The sequence below is a fragment of the Cricetulus griseus genome, chromosome 7 (assembly GCF_003668045.3).
Source record: "Cricetulus griseus strain 17A/GY chromosome 7, alternate assembly CriGri-PICRH-1.0, whole genome shotgun sequence".
In the NCBI taxonomy this organism is placed as follows: domain Eukaryota; kingdom Metazoa; phylum Chordata; class Mammalia; order Rodentia; family Cricetidae; genus Cricetulus; species Cricetulus griseus.
The window spans coordinates 5,087,318-5,106,312 of NC_048600.1; the positions used below are offsets into that span (position 1 = coordinate 5,087,318).

At 39.0% G+C, this 18,995-nt stretch overlaps 2 protein-coding genes across 8 annotated transcripts in view; one reads left to right on the forward strand and one right to left on the reverse strand.

Annotated features, from left to right (window-relative positions):
* The window catches only part of Prkd3 (protein kinase D3), a 66,632-nt gene extending 64,071 nt beyond the window's left edge, over nucleotides 1-2,561 (forward strand). For all 4 annotated transcript variants that reach the window (XM_027426045.2, XM_027426044.2, XM_027426046.2 and 1 more), the window contains one exon: nucleotides 1-2,561. In XM_027426045.2, coding sequence (XP_027281846.1) covers nucleotides 1-174 — 174 coding nt within the window. In that variant the 3' untranslated portion in view covers nucleotides 175-2,561.
* Ndufaf7 (NADH:ubiquinone oxidoreductase complex assembly factor 7) overlaps nucleotides 409-18,995 on the reverse strand; it is a 23,169-nt gene continuing 4,582 nt past the window's right edge. For 2 of the 4 annotated variants that reach the window (XM_027426049.2, XM_027426050.2), the window contains exons 6-10: nucleotides 17,743-17,801; nucleotides 17,175-17,285; nucleotides 15,118-15,261; nucleotides 5,227-5,400; nucleotides 4,512-4,803 (exon numbers count right to left, since the gene is read on the reverse strand). In XM_027426049.2, coding sequence (XP_027281850.1) covers nucleotides 4,588-4,803; nucleotides 5,227-5,400; nucleotides 15,118-15,261; nucleotides 17,175-17,285; nucleotides 17,743-17,801 — 704 coding nt within the window. In that variant the 3' untranslated portion in view covers nucleotides 4,512-4,587. Of the gene's footprint in view, nucleotides 1,748-4,511; nucleotides 4,804-5,226; nucleotides 5,401-15,117; nucleotides 15,262-17,174; nucleotides 17,286-17,742; nucleotides 17,802-18,995 lie in introns of those variants that run through there. The other 2 variants (XM_027426051.2, XM_027426052.2) reach the window with 2 other exon arrangements.

Below are 18,995 nucleotides of genomic sequence, written 5' to 3' on the forward strand. Positions count from 1 at the left end.
GATTATCAGACTTGGCTTGACCTCAGAGAATTTGAAACTCGAATTGGAGAACGTTACATTACACATGAAAGTGATGACGCTCGATGGGAAATACACGCATACACACACAACCTCGAATACCCAAAGCATTTCATTATGGCCCCCAACCCAGATGATATGGAAGAAGATCCTTAATCACCAGTAAGGAAGGATCTCATTCCATGAGTGGATACTCTGCTGAATGACTATTGCTCTCTGCAGGCTGTCATTGCAAGGAGGCAGAGTCAGAAACACAACAGCTGTGGCACCAATACTGTAGCTCATAGCGAGTAGGTACATGAAGGGAAACTGAGTAATAAAATCAAGTAATGAAATCAGAATAAAACTTGTTAGAAATGTTTATAGCAGAAGCAATAACTGGTTCTGTAATTTTCCTTACTCCTTTACATTAGCACAATGTGAATTAGCACTTAATTTATCTCTCCTTTGCTGTTATTCCATCATTTGTTTTAAAAGCCTATGACTGTCTAGTTATTGCTCATGACGTTGATTACTCAGTAGGTTTGTAGTTAAGCAGTAACTCTGAGGCTAACAATATATGGTTTCCTGTAAGGACTTTTAATATTTTTCTACTATTGGAAGGAGGCATTGATTCTTCCTGGATCCCTATAAATCCAACACTTTACTGCTAATCTTTTAAAGGCTATGTCTTTAAATATGGTCTGTATGACATAAAAATAGTCCCCTTTTCTCTGTTGCAGTAGCCACTAGGATAATTGGAGAGTTGGTATTATAAAATGAGTAGATACAGCTGGTCATCACTCATCTCTGCCACTCAACACATATGTTCTCAGTTGACACAATCATTGTACAAGCTGTATGCCAACAACCAGCGGGCACAGCTCTGCATTTAACTACATAATTAATCCTCATATGGGGTTGGATAATTTATAAACAAAATTAAATACACACTAAAAGGAAAGCTAGTACAGTGTCAGTAAATGCCACTCTACAGAAAGCAGTATCTTCTCCTTTTCCCTTCACCTTTGGGTGGGATCTACAAATATCTACAATTTTTAAATTAGCATTTTATTTTGAGCAGTTAGGGGGAGTGTGTTGAAGTCAGACATGTAAGTTCAGTTTATCAGGGTGGAACCATGTTACCAACACAGCAGATGAAGGAAGGGTAAGAATGTATTGCACTTCAGCTCCAGCAGTCAGCTGTTTTTGTAGTGGTTAATATAGTTCAGTATCCCTAATCTGAACAGTTGAACACCAGAAGGGTTTCAGCTTTCCACATACTGAAAGATCTGTGTGCTCCACTGGCTGAGCATCCCTGGTTTATAAGTCTGAAATCCTCTAAAATCTAGATTGGAGTTCCTAGGCATCTTCCCAGTTTCACATCAGTAATGTTCCAGTCTGTGCTTTACCCAAAGAAAAGGATCCAGGACCAACCTCTTGTAGGAAATACAGTAGCTGTTTGTTTCTTCATTTCCTCTTTAGTCACCAAGAATAGGTTTTTAATGTTGTTCTTTTCTGTGCTAAGAGCAAAGACCTGGAGTCAGAGAACCTGGGTATGAGTCTTGGCTTCTTACTTTTTAGCTCTCTTGGGCTGGGCAGGAGACAATTTGTCTAAGCATTTAGTTTCTCAGTCTTTAGAATGGAGAGCATAAATCACTGCCTCTGCCTTCCTCGGTGTGGCTGTGAAGATTGGCATGTGTGAACGTCTAGCAGTCTGGAATGTCGGTGTTGACAGTTACCACTGAGTCTGAGGTAGCAAAAGAGAAACGGTCGTGTGTGAGCAGACCAAGACTGAGAGTGCCTTTGCAGGTGAAAAAGCCGCCGGAATCTACCGAAAATTTAAAACATGCTTGAAGAAACATTACAAGCTGCCTCAAATTACCCTCACAATTGCCGCATGGCTACATACCCAAAATTAGCTGCTGAAGTTCATAGAAATTGAATATGGATTTGAACCCAGGCCTATGTCCCAACAATTGGTAATGTACTGTACATCTGTATCTCCCTGAAACTTTGCACAACTCTCTGTAATTGTTCTCATACACCAGTTGTGAAGAGTAATTTTAAAAAACCTCTATGAATGGATTTCCCCTATGATAGGTGATGACTTCCCTCCATTTACAAAAGTTCTGCTTGACCAACATGTACAAGATGGAACAATTTGTGTCACTCTGCAACCCACTGTGGCTTTACTATGTGAGGTGAAAATTCACCGGAGTGACTGTTCGTTTGCTGTACTGCTATAATCAGGCTTTACAAGCCGTGAAATTAATTGCACTCTTTTGTTGGAGGCCTGTGCTATATAAAGAGAAAGAGACTGTGAAGGCACTGTCAGTCTGGCATTGAGTAACTACTCCACAGTTTAACCTGCATAATTTTTTGTCTTTGTCTTAAAGCCAAGTTGTGTTTGCATAAAAAGTAATTGTTTCCTAGAAACATACGATAATTTTCAAAGTAGTGTATAATGACACTGTTTCATACATTTTATATTTTTTGTTACATCCCACTTTTTGTAAATATTCTCAAAACTTGATAATAAAATGTATTTCTATATCACCACACTTTCCTATGTGAAAAACTTAACCAGTCTCTAGTAGAAGTTTCCCAAGTTCTATTTGGTTGTAATATTATGGGCCTGAATAATAGAATAGTTTTGTAAATAGAGCCAATGCTACATGAGCAGTGACTGAATCTACCTACCCCCCACAAAGAAAATCTTTCAAAAAGGCATTTCAATTGTATAGTGCATTTGAGATAATTACCTAGAAGGTCCATTTATTGCGATGTAAGTGTGAATAATGGTAATTAAATTTTTTCAGTAACTACTCCAGATATTACAACTACCAGAAGACTTAGAAAAATTAAATGTCTAATATAAAAAACAAATTTCTAGAATTTTATGAGGTAGAAGAAATAGAGATGAGATAGGATGAGATACAAGACACTACCAGACTCTTCCCTCTTAATTACAAAAACCAAAAACAATTATGTATTTGGGAAGAGCCAACTGTGGGTATTTTCATCTTTCAAATATTTTACTATAGTCCTTGAAAACAAAAAACAAACAAAACAGTGGCTATAGGAATAGAATAATAGAGCAACTAGGAATGGCCTAAGGCTGCGCAGCATCAAAAAAAAAAAAAAAAAAAAAAAAAACCTGAAGACATCAGGGCTGGGAAGATGGCTCAGAGGTAAAGTGCCTGCTGCACCAACAGAAGGGCCTCAGATTGGTTCCCCAGCACACACCACAGCATGCCTGTAACCCTAGAAAGATATTGTATTGCCAGGGAAGGGCAGAGACAAGCAATCTTTGGCCAAATTAAAGAGCTATTAGTTCAGAGAGAGAGATGCAGTCTCAAAAACTAAGGTGGGGAGCAATGGAGAAAAAGACACTGTCTATCAACCTCCACATGTACATATAATACCCAAAATGTGATCACAGGCTGCCTACTAAAACTAGGTGCTAATGGCTGAAATGTACATGTACCACACACACCAATTAAATAAAGCCTCATACATTCTTTTCTGTATAGATTAAGACACAGAATGTTAGCACCATTCTCAGTTAAGCAGCAGGGGGAAAAAAGTGATCCACCCACCACTCTGCCAGTGAATTTCCAAGCAGTTAAACCATAAGGTCAAAAATGGCTAATACTGTTCCCATCTGACCTCATAGGGTTGTGCTGCAGATAAATACTTCCCAAAAAAACAATTTACAGTATTAATATAAAAGTTCTACAGGCCCAAATGATGACAACTTACTACAGAACTAAAATTTTACATTTATCTGAAAGTACAGCAGGATGAACTCAGCTTAGGAAATTATTCCTGGATAGTCTATATTGCTCTTAAACTCTCATTTCCATACAAGTCAGAGTTGCTGCAGGGTTTGATATTGTTTTTTGTTTTTTTAACTATGCCTTTTATGACTTCTTTAAAATTTAGTGTCAGTCTTTATTAAATCCACAGAAGCATGTGTGAACTTTCTGATTCCTGCGTCCAGATTGGGGAATTTACTGTTGATTTCCTACAAGCTCTTCTGTCTTTCATCTTTTCTCTGCTTGTGCACACCACAAAACAGGAAACTAAGTCATATTAGCATATTCGTTTAATTATCTCCTTCAGCCAAACCAGGATCATAACTAGAAACTCAGTCTGACTTTTCGATTTCTTAATCTTAGAGATCCTTCTATCAGAATATATGGCTTTTCCCTCTTTTAAAAGTGATGTCCAGAGCTGTTGACTCAGATCCCTGGAAATAGCCATTTACCTTCCTTCCAGTTTCCAACAAACCAACCAGTGCTCATATGTGTTTTTTAAAAATAAATAGAAATACAGCAACTAGCCTGATTAAAGGAAACTTGATGTCACAATAAACTACTTCACTAGGTTGTAAACAGTTGTACCAAGTTAGCTATAACCTTGAACATTCAACCATTCTGATCGTATTTATATAAAAAGGGCTAGTATTTTATTAACTGCAAAGAGATAGTTTGAACATTGACATTACCTTCAGTATACAAAATGAGTTTCTTTTATTTTGATTTTTAAAGCACACCAAGGAATTAAAAAGTCCAAGTTGAAATATCACTGCCAAACAAGTTCATCAAACCCAGCTACAGATGATGTGGGGATTTTTGACTGACGGGCATTCCTTTCTTGACTTGCATCATGAAGTCTCTGATGTGGTAGCAAAGCAAAGAAGTTGAATCTTTCTCCCATCTTCTGAGGGTTCATTAACATATCATACCCCCGAAGTAACTGCTGCTTCAAGGATGGCTCATCTGCTTTATCTAAAAGAACCTGAAGGGGGGGGGGGTCTTTAACAAAGGTCACTGGAAGAAAGGCTTCCCTGCTGCAGAACTAACAGTGACTTCAGTGATTAGTACAGCAGTGCCCCAGATGTGACCACGGGGTGCTTACACCTGTGGGTTGCTGTGGCCCAAATGTGCACATCTGCATCTTTAGCAGATATCCGGGTGATTTGCTCTGTAAGGACATTTAAGTGTCCTTGGAGGGGAAGTTATAAAATTCATACCCATGAATGTGGTTTCCTTGGGAGTCTCAACCTCATATAGAAACCTAGCAAGCTGTGCCACACCCCAGCTCTCGCTTCTGACAAGACCACACCAGGACCTGCTCACTCCAACAGCATTGAGTCAGTAGAGCTTCCTTTAAATAACTTTTTAAATGAAGATATTTAGTGTTCATGAGATAGACCATTACCTTCAGCCGAACATCAATGCCCATGTTTTTTAAAAATGTCCGTTGCTCTACAGGACCCAGAGAGGCTACTTTCCCTTGTGCCATTCTGCGCAGGTAACTGAAATCCACATCAGCTGTCAGGTCAGCTGTTCCAGGAGCAATTAAGACATCATGAAGCTGGTGTCCACAAAAGCCCTTGAATGTAAACAATAGTTTGACTGTTTTAGTTAACTTATTGAGATTAAAGAAAGAATGTCCTACTAATACATTTTTACATTGCTAATGTTAAAAAGTAAAGTATGGTCTAAGTCTGTGGTTTAAACTCTAGTCAATGACAGTGTTCCTTCAAACAAGGTGATACATGGAAAACCCAACAGAATATACAAAGTTGGAATGGCTGAAGATGTTACCTTTATCCTAAAACTATTTAACATTCCCATTGATGCTATTGTAAGCTCTGGTTATCAAAACCTAGGTAGTAGTTTACAAAATTTACCTGTCAATCACAGACCCAAAACCACCTGAGAATACAGGACTGTGCTCCATCCAGGCCTCCCTACTACAGGCCTAGAGAAAGGCTAGAGGTCATTGTTTTTAACATGTTCTCCCAGATAAGGATTCTTAACAATAATGGAGTTAGAAACAAAGAACCACTTATCTAGAAAATGAGTAAATAGCCTTAAGTTAAAGAATACTCAACATATTTAAACATATTGTCGCTGCCTTCCGGAGCCGCCTGAGGTCTTGGAACTGCGCATTGGAGATCCCATCCTGGCTGTCCAATCCACCCAGAGACTGCCAAGAACCCATTACTAGTCCTGCCTCCAACCACAGGATGAGGAGAGCCATCAGAGTATTGGACCTGCTTGCAATCACTGGAAGGGAACCTTGGACCCGTACCCACCAGGAAAAGAAGAGACTCCTGCACCCACTGGAAGAAGGGATGGGAAGAAAATAATATAAAAACACATTCAACAACAGAAAAACCAATATGACACCACCAGAGTCTACGGACTCTACACTGGCAAAACCTGAACATCCCAACGCAGATGAAGCAAAAGAGAATGACCTAAAAACAACTTCATGAAAATGATAGAGGCCCTAAAGAGGATATGAGGAATTCCCTTAAAGAAATGAAAGAAAAAAAAAAAAGACCAAAAACTGCAAGAAATCAACAAATCTCTTAAAGCAAGGAAAGCCAAGAAAAAAAAAAAAAAAAACATGAAAGAAACAATTCAAACAGTTCAAGACATGAAAACTGAAATAGAGACAATAAAGAAAACACAAACTGAGGGAACACTGGAAATAAAAAAGCTGGGTAAACTGTCAGGAACTACAGATACAAGCATAACCAACAGAATATAAGAGATGGAAAAAAGAATCTCAGGCGTTGAAGATATACTAGGAGAAATAGATTCATCCACCAAAGAAAATCTTAAGTCCAACAAATCCCTAACACAAAATATCCATGAAATATGGGACACTGTGAAAAGACCAAACCTAAGAATAATAGTATAGAAGGTGAAGAAACCCACCTCAAAGGTACAGAAAACATATTCAACAAAATCATAGAAGAAAACTATGCCTAAAGAAACACATGCCAATGAAATTACAAGAAGCTTACAGAACACTAAATAGAGTGGACCACAAAAAAAGCTCGCCACATAATAATAAAAACTCAAACATACATAATAAAGAATGAATATTAAGAGCAGCTAAGGAAAAAGGCCAAGTAACATATAAAGGCAAACCTATTAGAATTACAACTGACTTCTCCATGGAAACTGAAAGCCAGAAGGTCCTGGATAGATACTCTACCAACACTAAGAGACCACTGATGCCAGCCCAGACTACTATACCCAGGAAAGATTACAACCACTCTAGATGTAGACAAGATATTCCACAACAAAACCAGATTTAAATAATACATACCCACTAATCCAGCCCTACAGAGAGTTCTAGAAGGAAAACTCCAACCCAAGGAAATTAACTACAACCAGAAAAACATAGGCAATAGATAATCCTTCTTTACCAACAGCCAAAAGAAAAAAGGGGTAGAAATCTACACACAATACCAGCACCAACAACAAATCCAAATCAACAACATATCCAAATCAAGACTGAATAATCAATGGTCATTAATATCCCCCAATATTAATGGTCTTAACTCACTTATAAAAAGACACAGGCTAACAGAATGGATACGGAGACAGAATCCATCCTTCTGCTGCATACAAGAAACACACCTCAACTTCAAAAACAGACAGTATCTTAGAGTTAGGGTTGGAAAAAGATTTTCCAATCAAAGCCAGGTGGTATTGGTGCACCCCTTTAATCCCAGCACTCCGGAGGCAGAGGCAGGTGGAACTCTGTGGTTCCAGGCCACCCTGGTCTTCAAAGAGAGTTCCAGGACAGTCTGCAAACCTACAGAGAAATCCTGTCTCAAAAAACGAAAACAAAACAAAACAAAAAAAATCCAATCAAATAGACCCAAGAAACAAGCAGGGATAGCAATCCTAATATCTAACAAATTAGACTTTAAACTAAAATCAATCAAAAGAGATGAAGGAGGTCATTTCATATTCACCACGGGAGAAATCCATCAGGATGAAGTCTCAATTCTGAACATCTATGCCCCAAATACAAAGGCATCCACATTCGTAAAAACATTACTAAAACTCAAATCACACATAAAACTTCACACACTTATAGTGGGAGAATTTCAACACCCCACTCTCACCACTAGAGAGAACCATCAGACAGAAACTTAACACAGAAACAAAGGAACTAATAGAAGTTATGACCCAATTGGGTTTAACAGACATCTACAGAACATTCCATCCAAACACAAAAGAATATACCTTCCTTTCAGGGCAACATGGAACCTTCTCTAAAACTGACCACATACTCAGCAACATAGCAAACCTCAACAGGTACAAAAAAAATTGGAATACCCCCTGTATCTTATCAGACAACCATGCTTTAAAGATATCATTCAACAACAACACAAATTGCAGAAAACCTACAAACTCATGAAAACTGAACAATGCACAACTGTACTATTTCTGGGTCAAGGAAAAAATAAAAGAAAGCCTTCCTAGAATTCAATGAGAATGAAGACACAACACACCCAAACTTACGGGACACTTTGAAAGCAGTACTAAGGAAAGTTCATAGTACTAAGTTCCCACATGAAGAAACTGGAGAATAGTCACACTAGAGAATTAAGCACAACTGAAAGCTCTAGAACAAAAAGATGCAAACTCACCCCGGAGGAGTAGATACCAGGAAATAATCAAATTGAGGACTGAAATCAATATAGTAGAAATTAGGAAAACAATACAACAAAGAATCAATGTAATGAAGAGTTGGTTCTTCAAGAAAATCAACAAGATAGACAAACCTTTATCCAAACTTATCAAAAGGCATAGAGTGAACATGCAAATTAACAAAATCAGAACTGGGGGGTTGGAGAGATGGCTCAGAGGTTAAGAGCACTGGCTGCTCTTCCAGAGGTCCTGAGTTCAATTCCAAGCAACCACATGGTGGCTCACAACCATCTGTTATGAGATCTGGTGCCCTCTTCTGGTGTGCAGATATACATGGAAGCAGAATGTTTTATACATAATAAGTAAATCTTTTTTAAAAAAATTTTAAAAATCAGAAATGAAAAGGGGGACATGACAACGGACACTGAGGAAATAAAGAGCATCATCAGGTCATACTTTGAAAACCTATACTCCTCAAAATTCGAAAATATAAAGGAAATGGACAATTTTCTGGATAGATATCATTTACCAAAATTAAATCAAGAACACATAAGCAATTTAAATAGACCTATAACCCCTAGTGAAATAGAAGAAGTCAGAGAGGTAGACCAATCGAATCAAATTGAAAACCCTGATATGGACCCACACACCTATGAACACGTGGTTTTTGACAAAGAAGCTAAAATTATACAATGGAAAAAAGAAAGCATCTTCAACAAATGGTGCTGGCATAACTGGATGCTGGCATGTAGAAGACTGCAGATAGATCCATATCTATTGCAATACAAAAAACTTAAGTCCAAATAGATCAAAGACCTCAACATAAATCCAGCCACACTGAACCTCTTAGAAGAGAAAGTAGGTGGTACCCTCGAACAAATTGTCACAGGAGACCACTTTCTGAATATAACAATAGTAGCACAGACACTGAGATCGACAATTAATAAATGGAACCTCCTGAAACTGAGAGACAAAGGACACAGTCAGCAAGACAAAAGAGCAGCCCACAGAATGGGAAAAGATATTTACTAAGCCCACATCTGACAGGGCTGATTTATATACAAAGAACTCAAGAAGCTTGTCACCAAAACAACAAATAATCCAATCAAAATTGGGGTACAGAACTAAATAGAGAATTCTCAATACAGGTATCTAAAATAGCTGAAAGACATATAAGAAAGTACTCAACATTGTTAGCCATCAGGGAAATGTAAATCAAAACAACTCTGAGATACCATTTTACTCCTGTCAGAATGGCTAAAATCAAAAACACCAATGACAGTTTATGCTGGAGAGGATGTGAAGAAAGGGGAACACTCCTCCACTGCTGGTGGGAGTGCCAACTTGTACAGCCACTTTGGAAATCAGTATGGCAGTTCCTCAGGAAAATGGGAATCCGTCTACCACAAGATCCAATAATTCCACTCTTAGGCATATACCCATAAGATGCACATCCTGACAACAAGGACATCTATTCAACCATGTTCATAACAGCATTATTTGTAATAGCCAGAACCTGAAAGCAACTTAGATGCCCCTCAACTTAAGAATGGCTGTAGAAAATGTGGTACATTTACACAATGGAGTGTACTACTCAGTGAAAAAAAAACAATGGAATCTTGAAATTTGCAGGAAAATGGATGGAACTAGAAGAAACCATTCTGAGTGAGGTAACCCAGTCACAAAAAGATAAACATGGTATGTACTCACTCATATGGATTTTAGACATAGAGTAAAGGATTACCAGCCTACAATCCACATTGCCAGAGAAGCTAGGAAACAAGGAGGACCCTAAGAGAGACACACATGGTCCCCCAGAGAAAGGGAAAGGGACAAGATCTCCTGAGAAAATTGGGAGCATGGGGGGAGGGGAGAGGAAGTTAGAGGAGAGAAGAAGAGAGGAGACAAAGACATGAGAGAGCAAGAAGATCGCATGGGGGATGAATAGAGGAGAACAAGAAAAGAGATACCATAATAGAGGGAGCCATTATAGGTTTGAGGAGAAATCTGGCACTAGGGAAATGTCCAGAGATCTACAAGGTTGACCCCAACTAACAGTGTAAGCAATAGTGCAGAGGCTACCTTAAATGCCCTTCCCCAATAATGAGATTGATGACTACGTTATATGCTATCCCCGAGCTAAAAACTGAGCTGAACTCTGGAATCCAGTTGCAGAGAGGGAGGAATGGTGAGCAAAGGGATCAAGACCAGGCTGGAGAAACCCACAGAAACAGCTGACCTGAACAAGGGGGAGCTCATGGACCCCAGACTGATTGCTGGGAAACCAGCATAGGACTGTTCCAGACTCCCTGAGTGAGGATATCAGTTTGGAGGTCTGGTTAATATATGGGGCCTCTGGTAGTGGATCAGTATTTATCCCTACTATACAAATGGACTTTGGGACCCCACTCCACATAGAAGGGATACTCTCTCAGCCTCGACACAAGGTGGGGGGGTCTAGGCCCTGCTCCAAATGATATGACAGACTTTAAAGATTCCCCCATGGATCTGCAGAACAGAATGTGGATGGGATAGGGGGCCGGTGGGGGGCAGAGCAGGAGGGTAGGGAGAGGGAACTGGGATTGACATGTAAAACAAGCTTGTTTCTAATTTAAATGAAAAATTTTTACTTAAAAATTAATCAATAAATAAACATTGTCATATTTAAAGAACATTTAGGAAGGGTAAAAGAAAATATCTGGAAAGAAAAAGATGTTAAAATAGTTTGATTGCAGTGGCTAGGTTAAATGTGCAAAGTAACTTGCTTTTTTTTAAATGAAGGCAGGGCTGAAATGTTAATATGTAGGCAATAGATAAAATTGAAATAACCCCGTGTGTCTTATCAGACCACCATGTTTTAAAATTAAAATTCAACAACAACACAAATTACAGAAAGCCTACAAACTCATGGAAATTAAGTAATACTCAATTGCACAATTCCTGGGCCCAGGAAGAAATAAAAAAAGAAATTAAAGATTTCCTAGAATTCAATGAGAATGCGGACACAACATATCCAAACCTATGGGATACTTTGAAAGCAGTGCTAAGAGGAATGTTCATAGCGCTAAATGCCCACATGAAGAAACAGGTTAATAATCACACTAGAGAATTAACAGCACAACTGAAAGCTTTAGAAAACAAAGAAGCCAATACACCCCGGAGGAGCGGACACCAGGAAATAATCAAATTGAGTGCTGAAATCAATAAAATGGAAACTAGGAGAACCATACAAAGAATCAATATAACAAAGAGTTGGTTCTTTGAGAAAATCAACAAGATAGACAAACCTTTATCCAAACTTACCAAACAACAAAGAGTGAACATGCAAATTAATAAAATCAGGAATGAAAAGGGGGACATAACAACAGACACAGAGGAAATCCAGAGAATCATTAGGTCATACTTTGAAAACCTATATTCCTCAAAATTTGAAAATCTAAAGGAAATGGACCATTTTCTGGACAGATTTCACTTACCAAAATTAAATCAAAAACAGATAAGCAACTTAAATAGACCTATAACTCCTAATGAAATTGAAGCAGTCATCAGAAGTCCCCGAACCAAAAAAAGCCCAGGGCCAGATGGCTTCAGTGCAGAATTCTACCAGAAATTCAAAGTACAGCTAATACCAATTCTCCTCAAAGTATTCCACAAAAAAGAAGCAGAAGGGTCATTACCAAACTCTTTTAATGAGGCTTCAATAACCTTGATACCCAAGCCACACAAACACACAATTAACAAAGAGAACCACAGGCCAATATCCCTCATGAACATTGATGCAAAAATTCTCAATTAAATACTGGCAAATCGAATCCAAGAACACATCAGAGAAATCATCCATCACAATCAAGTAGGCTTCATCCTAGGGATGCAAGGATGGTTCAACATATGAAAATCCATCAATGTAATCCACCATATAAACAGACTGAGGGAAAAAAAAAAAAAAACACATGATCATCACACTAGATGCTGGAAAAGCCTTTGATAAAAATCCAACACCCCTTCATGATAAAGGTCTTGGAGAAATCAGGGATAACAGGAACAAACCTCAACATAATAAAAGCAATATACAGCAAGCCGACAGCCAACATCAAATTAAATGGAGAGAAACTCAATGCAATTCCTCTGAAATCAGTAACAAGACAAGGCCGTCCACTCTCTCCATACCTCTTCAATATTGTCCTTGAAGTTCTAGCTAGAGCAATAAGACAACAAAAGAAGATCAAGGCAATACAAATCGGAAAGGAAGAAGTCAAACTCTCACTATTTGCAGATGATATGATAGTCTACATAAGTGACCCGTAAAACTCTACCAGGGAACTCCTACAGCTGAAACACCTTCAGCAAAGTGGCAGGATACAAGATTAACTCAAAAAAATCTGTAGCCCTACTATATACCGATGACACATTGGTGGAGAAAGAAATCAGAGAAACATCACCCTTTACAATTGCCACAAACAACATAAAATACCTTGGGGTAACACTAACCAAAAAAGTGAAAGACCTGTACCGTAAGAATTTTGAGTCCCTAAAGAAAGAAATTAAAGAAGATACCAGAAAATGGAAAGATCTCCCATGCTCTTGGATAGGTAGGATCAACACAGTAAAAATGGCAATCTTGCCAAAAGTAATCTACAGAGTCAACGCAATCCCCATCAAAATCCCAACACAATTCTTCACAGACCTTGAAAGAACAATTCTCAACTTTATATGGAGAAACAAAAGACCCAGAATAGCCAAAAAATAAAAATAAAAAAAAAAAACCTGTACAATAGAGGAACTTCTGGAGGCATCACCATCCCTGACTTCAAGGTCTATTACAGAGCTATAGTTCTGAAAACAGGTTGGTATTGGCATAAAAATAGACAGGTAGACCAATAGGGTTGAAAACCCTGATATTAACTGACACACCTATTAACACCTGATTTTTGACAATCCAAATATATATGCTGGAACAAAGAGAACATCTTCAACAAATGGTGCTGGCATAACTGGATGCAGACATGTAGAAGACTACAGATAGGCCCAAGCCTTTCGCCCTGCACAAAACTTAGGTCAAAATGGATCAAAGACCTCAACATAAACCCAGCCACACTAAACCTATTGGAAGATAAAGTGGGAATACCCTTGAATTAATTGGTAAAGGAGACTGCTTCCTGAAGATAACACTAATAGCACAGACATTGAGATCAACAACTGATAAATGGGACCTCCTGAAACTGAGAAGCTTCTGTAAGGCAAAGGACACAGTCAGCAAGACAAAACAGCAGCCCACAGAATGGGAAAAGATATTCACCAACTCCACATCTGACAGAGTGCTGATCTCCAAAATTTACAAAGAACTCAAGAAGGTAATCTCCAAAACAACAAACAATCCAATTAAAAAGTGGGGTACAGAACTAAATAGACAGTTCTCAATAGAGAATGTAAAATGGCTGGAAGACACATAAAAAAGTGTTCAACATCGTTAGCCATCAAGGAAATGCAAATCAAAACAACTCTGAGATACCATTTTACTCCTGTCAGAATGGCTAAAATCAAAAACACCAATGACAATTTATGCTGGAGAGGATGTGGAGAAAGGGCAACACTTCTCCACTGCTGGTGGGAGTGCCAACTTGTACAGGCATTTTGGAAATCAGTATGGCAACTCCTCAAGAAAATGGGAATCAGTCTACCACAAGATCCAGCAATTCCACTCCTAGGCATATACCCAAAAGAAGCACATTCATACAAGGACATCTGTTCAACCATGTTCACAGCAGCACTATTTGTAATATCCAGAAACTGGAAGCAGCCCAGATGCCCCTCAACCAAAGAATGGATAGAGAAATTGTGGTACATTTACACAATGGAGTACTACTCAGCAGAAAAAAACAATGGAATCTTGAAATGTGCAGGAAAATGGATGAAACTCGAAGAAACCATTCTGAGTGAGGTAACCCAGTCACAAAAAGACAAACATGATATGTACTCACTCATATGTGGATTTTAGACATAGAGTAAAGGATTACCAGCCTATAATCCACACTGCCAGAGAAACTAGTAAACAAGAAGGACCCTAAAAGAGACAAACTTTGTCCCCTGGAGAAGGGGAAAGGGTCAAGATCCCCTGAGCAAATTGAGAGCATGGGAAGAGGGGGTAGGGAGCTACGAGAAAGAGAAGGGAAGAAGAGGAAGGATACAGAGGTCATGAGGGAGCAGAAAGGTTGAGTCAGGTAAGATTAGAAGAAAGGATATGTGATAGGTAGGGTTTTAGTTGGGGGGGTGGTAGGGGAGGGGGAAGGGAACTGGGATTGTCATGTAATTCAATCTTGTTTGTAATTCAAATAAAAAAATCACATCTAGTGCATTAAAAAAAAAAAGAAAACAGGAAAAAAAAAAGAAATGTTAATATGAAGAAAATCTTTCCCCAAAATTTGTATTCTAATGTTTCCTTGGCTCTATGCATATCTAGGCTCTGACTAAGGAAGAATGATGGTAAGATTCAGAATTTTGTGTAACTATAGCAGCATAACTAACATTAATTCTAAAATGAATACAACAAAGTTAGACACCATAAAAAGCAAGCTAAGACAACTCTTCAGCGAACTTCAGATCTAGCAATGAAATTCTGATGAAGCATGTCCCGTGTGACACATACTCTGAAGGTGTCTGTCTTTGTTCCATCATGGCCGTAGTCGGCAATCAGGGCAGCGCCTCCAGCTAATGCAATTCGTTCAGAAAGTTCCTGTATAATAATCCCAGCGTCAGGACATACTTCCACATGGTCCCTTCGTTCATCATGCTGGTAAGGGAATCATAATACATCACTTGAAAGAACTGTCTCCTTAAGAGTTTTGCACACTTCTACAAGCTGAACATTTCTTAGTTATGACGAGTTCAGTGTGAACATGGTTTAGACAGTGTTTCCCATGACATCCCTTTCATTATACAGAACATGGTTCTTTCATGCCGGACATTAAGTTTGTAGGCATTCCAATATTTTATTTGTTTAAAGCACATGTACCCTGAACCTCCCACATGGTCAAGTGCAGTAGTATCACTTTATTATATTAGCACTTTCCCATATTAATATAAGAAAACATAGTTCATTGGGTTGTATACATGAGGAAATGCCACCTAACATTAACAGGGACTCAAGATATTATCAAAAATACCACTTCTAAGAACCCGATTAAATCAGATTCAGCAACTGTGCTGCCTTCTGTGCAGGCAGCAAGCATTCCAGTGGTGCCCTGCATCTACTGTAAGCAACAGCATTACTAGCTTGTGAAACTCTGCTATCATCTTCACTATGGAAACCACCACCCTTTACTCCCTCTGACACTCTGAAAAGAGTAATAACCTACAGTGATGTCTCTGCCTATGACGGGGCAGGCTCAAGAGATGTAGAGTCACAGACTTGGTGTAGGGTTAGACCTCAGCAATTCCTACTGCTCAGTGACAGAAAAGATTTCTGTCTGTGTTCTGATAAAACATACACTGAGGTCGACAGTGGGGATTCAGTAAAATAATAAATGTTTAGCCCTAATGATATTAGATAAACCAGAATAGCCACAAAAATCACAAAGCCAGCCTCATGAGACTCTTCCAGCAAGCCTCAGGTAACCCTGCTGATACCCATACCACCTCAGACTGATCTTCGGTATGACAGGTGAGGTCCCAAGCCTCTCTAGAGAATGCTAATCAAGTAAAGAACTGGAAAAGACTACTCCCAGTGAAGTGACCTCAGGGGGAGGAGATGGAACTTTGGTAGCCTTATAAATATGTTTGTCTTAGAATATGAAAACTGCTCACAAGTGTTTAGTCTGATGTTCCAATTTACGCTTTGTAAAGAAAACAAGTAGGTATGTTTTCAAAAACTTGTTTTTAAAACTGAAAACTTTAGGAAATTCTTAAGAGCTAGAAAGTAAAACATTTTTCTGGGGCAGAGAAGAGGGAATAAAATGGAGGCACTGTGAAAGTCAGATATTCCTGAGAAGAACATGCTGTTTGGGGACCTTTAAACATAGTCCTAGGGCTGAAGGGATGGCTCAGCAGTTAGGGGCACAGGATGTTCTTCCAGAGAACCTTGGTGTGATCCCCAGCACCTACATGGCAGCTTACAACCATCTATAATTCCAGTTCCAAGGGAACTGGCACACCCACACAGACATGCAGGTGAAACACCTATATAGAAAATTAAAATAAATATTTTTAAAAAGCTAAGCACAGTCCAAAGATAGAAAGCTCTTAGAAACCATTCCTTATGGGCAACAGAAAGCAGCAGTTAATCTGTCCACAGTGTAGGATCAAAAGTAGGTCTGGGTTCCCATATGACTCAACAGCTGTGCTCTTGCCCAGTGATGACAGTAACATGTACCTAATGAACACCCAGAGCAAAACATGATGTTCGGTAAATCAGCTGTTACTATACCACCCTGCCTCCAGATAGGGAATCTTCCCTATAAAGTAGATCACAGGGCAACAGTTATCATGAGAGGCACTTGGCTGGGTAAATGCTGTCTTCCTCCATAGCAGCAAGATGACATGCAAGAGCTACCTCCATCCCATCCTGATTCTAGGTCTGGACTGTACTGTGATTGTTACTACTACTGTCACATGCCGCCAGCACTCCCACTGGGAAGAAGTTAAAATGACAACTAAGAAATAGGCTAGATGACTGTGCAGCAACAAAAGAAAAATTCAAATTCGTACTTGTATGAAGGCTTCTGCTGGGGTTGCACAAGGTGCCAAGACAAACCTCAGCTTATCAGAAACTTGTGGGTCGATATCAACAAGCACTTCTCTCCATCCTTGTGGTGTTTTCTAAACAAAACACATTAAAAACAAATATTTGCAACCTCTTAAAATGTGATGTTCTAAAGAAGCCATAACAAATAGAGCTGTCAAAGAAAGCAAGCAGCACTGGGCTGCACAGAAAGGCAAACAGCAAGCAAATGACCTGGAACAAATGACCCCATTACATGAGATTTACTCTTAGCTTTAGGAGTTGCCATAGATGAAAGACTTGCCCAAATAAATCCTCAGTAACACAGCAATTCACCTTCATATGCTCTCTTACGTCTTCATCCCAAAACTAAGAATCATAGTCATTTTCCCAGGAGAATAAAGGTTCTGGGTGATGGTTCATGTTTGGTTCTCAATCATTCATACTTATGAAAATCCCACATAACACTAACTTGAACAAGCAGGGGATAAGCACTGTCCAGCTCACTACTAGCATAGCTTCGCTTAATCACAAACATGACATTTCCATCAATACCTGAAATTTATGCACGGGAAGAGCATCAAAAAACTCATGTGCGAGATAAAAGCTGTATCCTATTTAAAAATACAAGAAAATTAGTGATTCGGCATTTGAAAACAATTCTATTGAACATTAGCCATAAAAAAGAAGGTGCCCAATCCATTCTTCAGCACTGGAGCCTGGGACGCTGCCATGCTGTCCTCTATGGCAGTGTCCTCCACCTTCCAATGCTGCAACCTTATAAGACAGTTCCTCATGTGGTGACTCCCAACCATAAAATTATTTTCTTTGCTACTTAATAACTGTAATTTTGTTACTGTTATGAATCACATTGTAAATATCTGATATGCAGGTGATCTGATATGTGACCCCTGTGAAAGGCTCATTCAACCCCTAAGGGGTCGAGACCCACAGGTTGAGAACCGAGGCTCTATGGAAAACTCACTGTGAACAGCATACAAAAGGAACAATTAAGCCTCAGTTTCCACATAATGACCTGAGAACGGAAATACCCCAAGATCAGCTAACTCTTTTCTTCATTACTAAGTTCCTAAAAATGAAGAGACTCAAATGTGTTAGCTGGAAAGGAAGTGAACTTTAAATATCTGAGAAAGCTAAGGTCAGAAACGGCTTTGGGTGTCTTGTTGGAGATCTTACCTCCATGCTGTCTAAGACTCTAGACTAGTTCAGGGTGTTTTACCCCCACACCTCACTTGCCTTTGGGCAAGTAAAGATTTTTCAAGAGATTAATAACTAAACCCATCTACTACCACTTTCTTCAGCCCATTCTGCTTTGGGCTGTTGGGAATCTCCAGCTTGGGGTGGGAGACATTCCAAACCCTGCCCAGATAGATGTTCAGCTGGGAACTCAGGCCCTACTCCCATTCCAAATATGGCCTCAGAAAACCCACTAAGAGCTGGTTCCCCTACCCCAGCTGCGCAAGACCATGCCTACAGAGTACTTAGAAGCTGCCACCTGATTTCTCTCCTACTCCCCTATCCCAGATCACCCAGGAGTTGTTTTGCTCAGATTAAACCTGGTCTTACTAATTCTGTTTGATTTGACTTACTGTGTTAGCAGAGAAACCCACTATCTTGGATTCAAAAATACTTATCATAGGCCATTTCATTATGAATGCTATCCTTACTAAAAGGAAATACTACAAAGTACAGAGGAGATTTCCATTTTGGATTTTTGTTTGGTTTGCTTTCTATAAAACAACATGAAATATACTATTGTGTAATATTCAGCAATATTCTAACTTTTT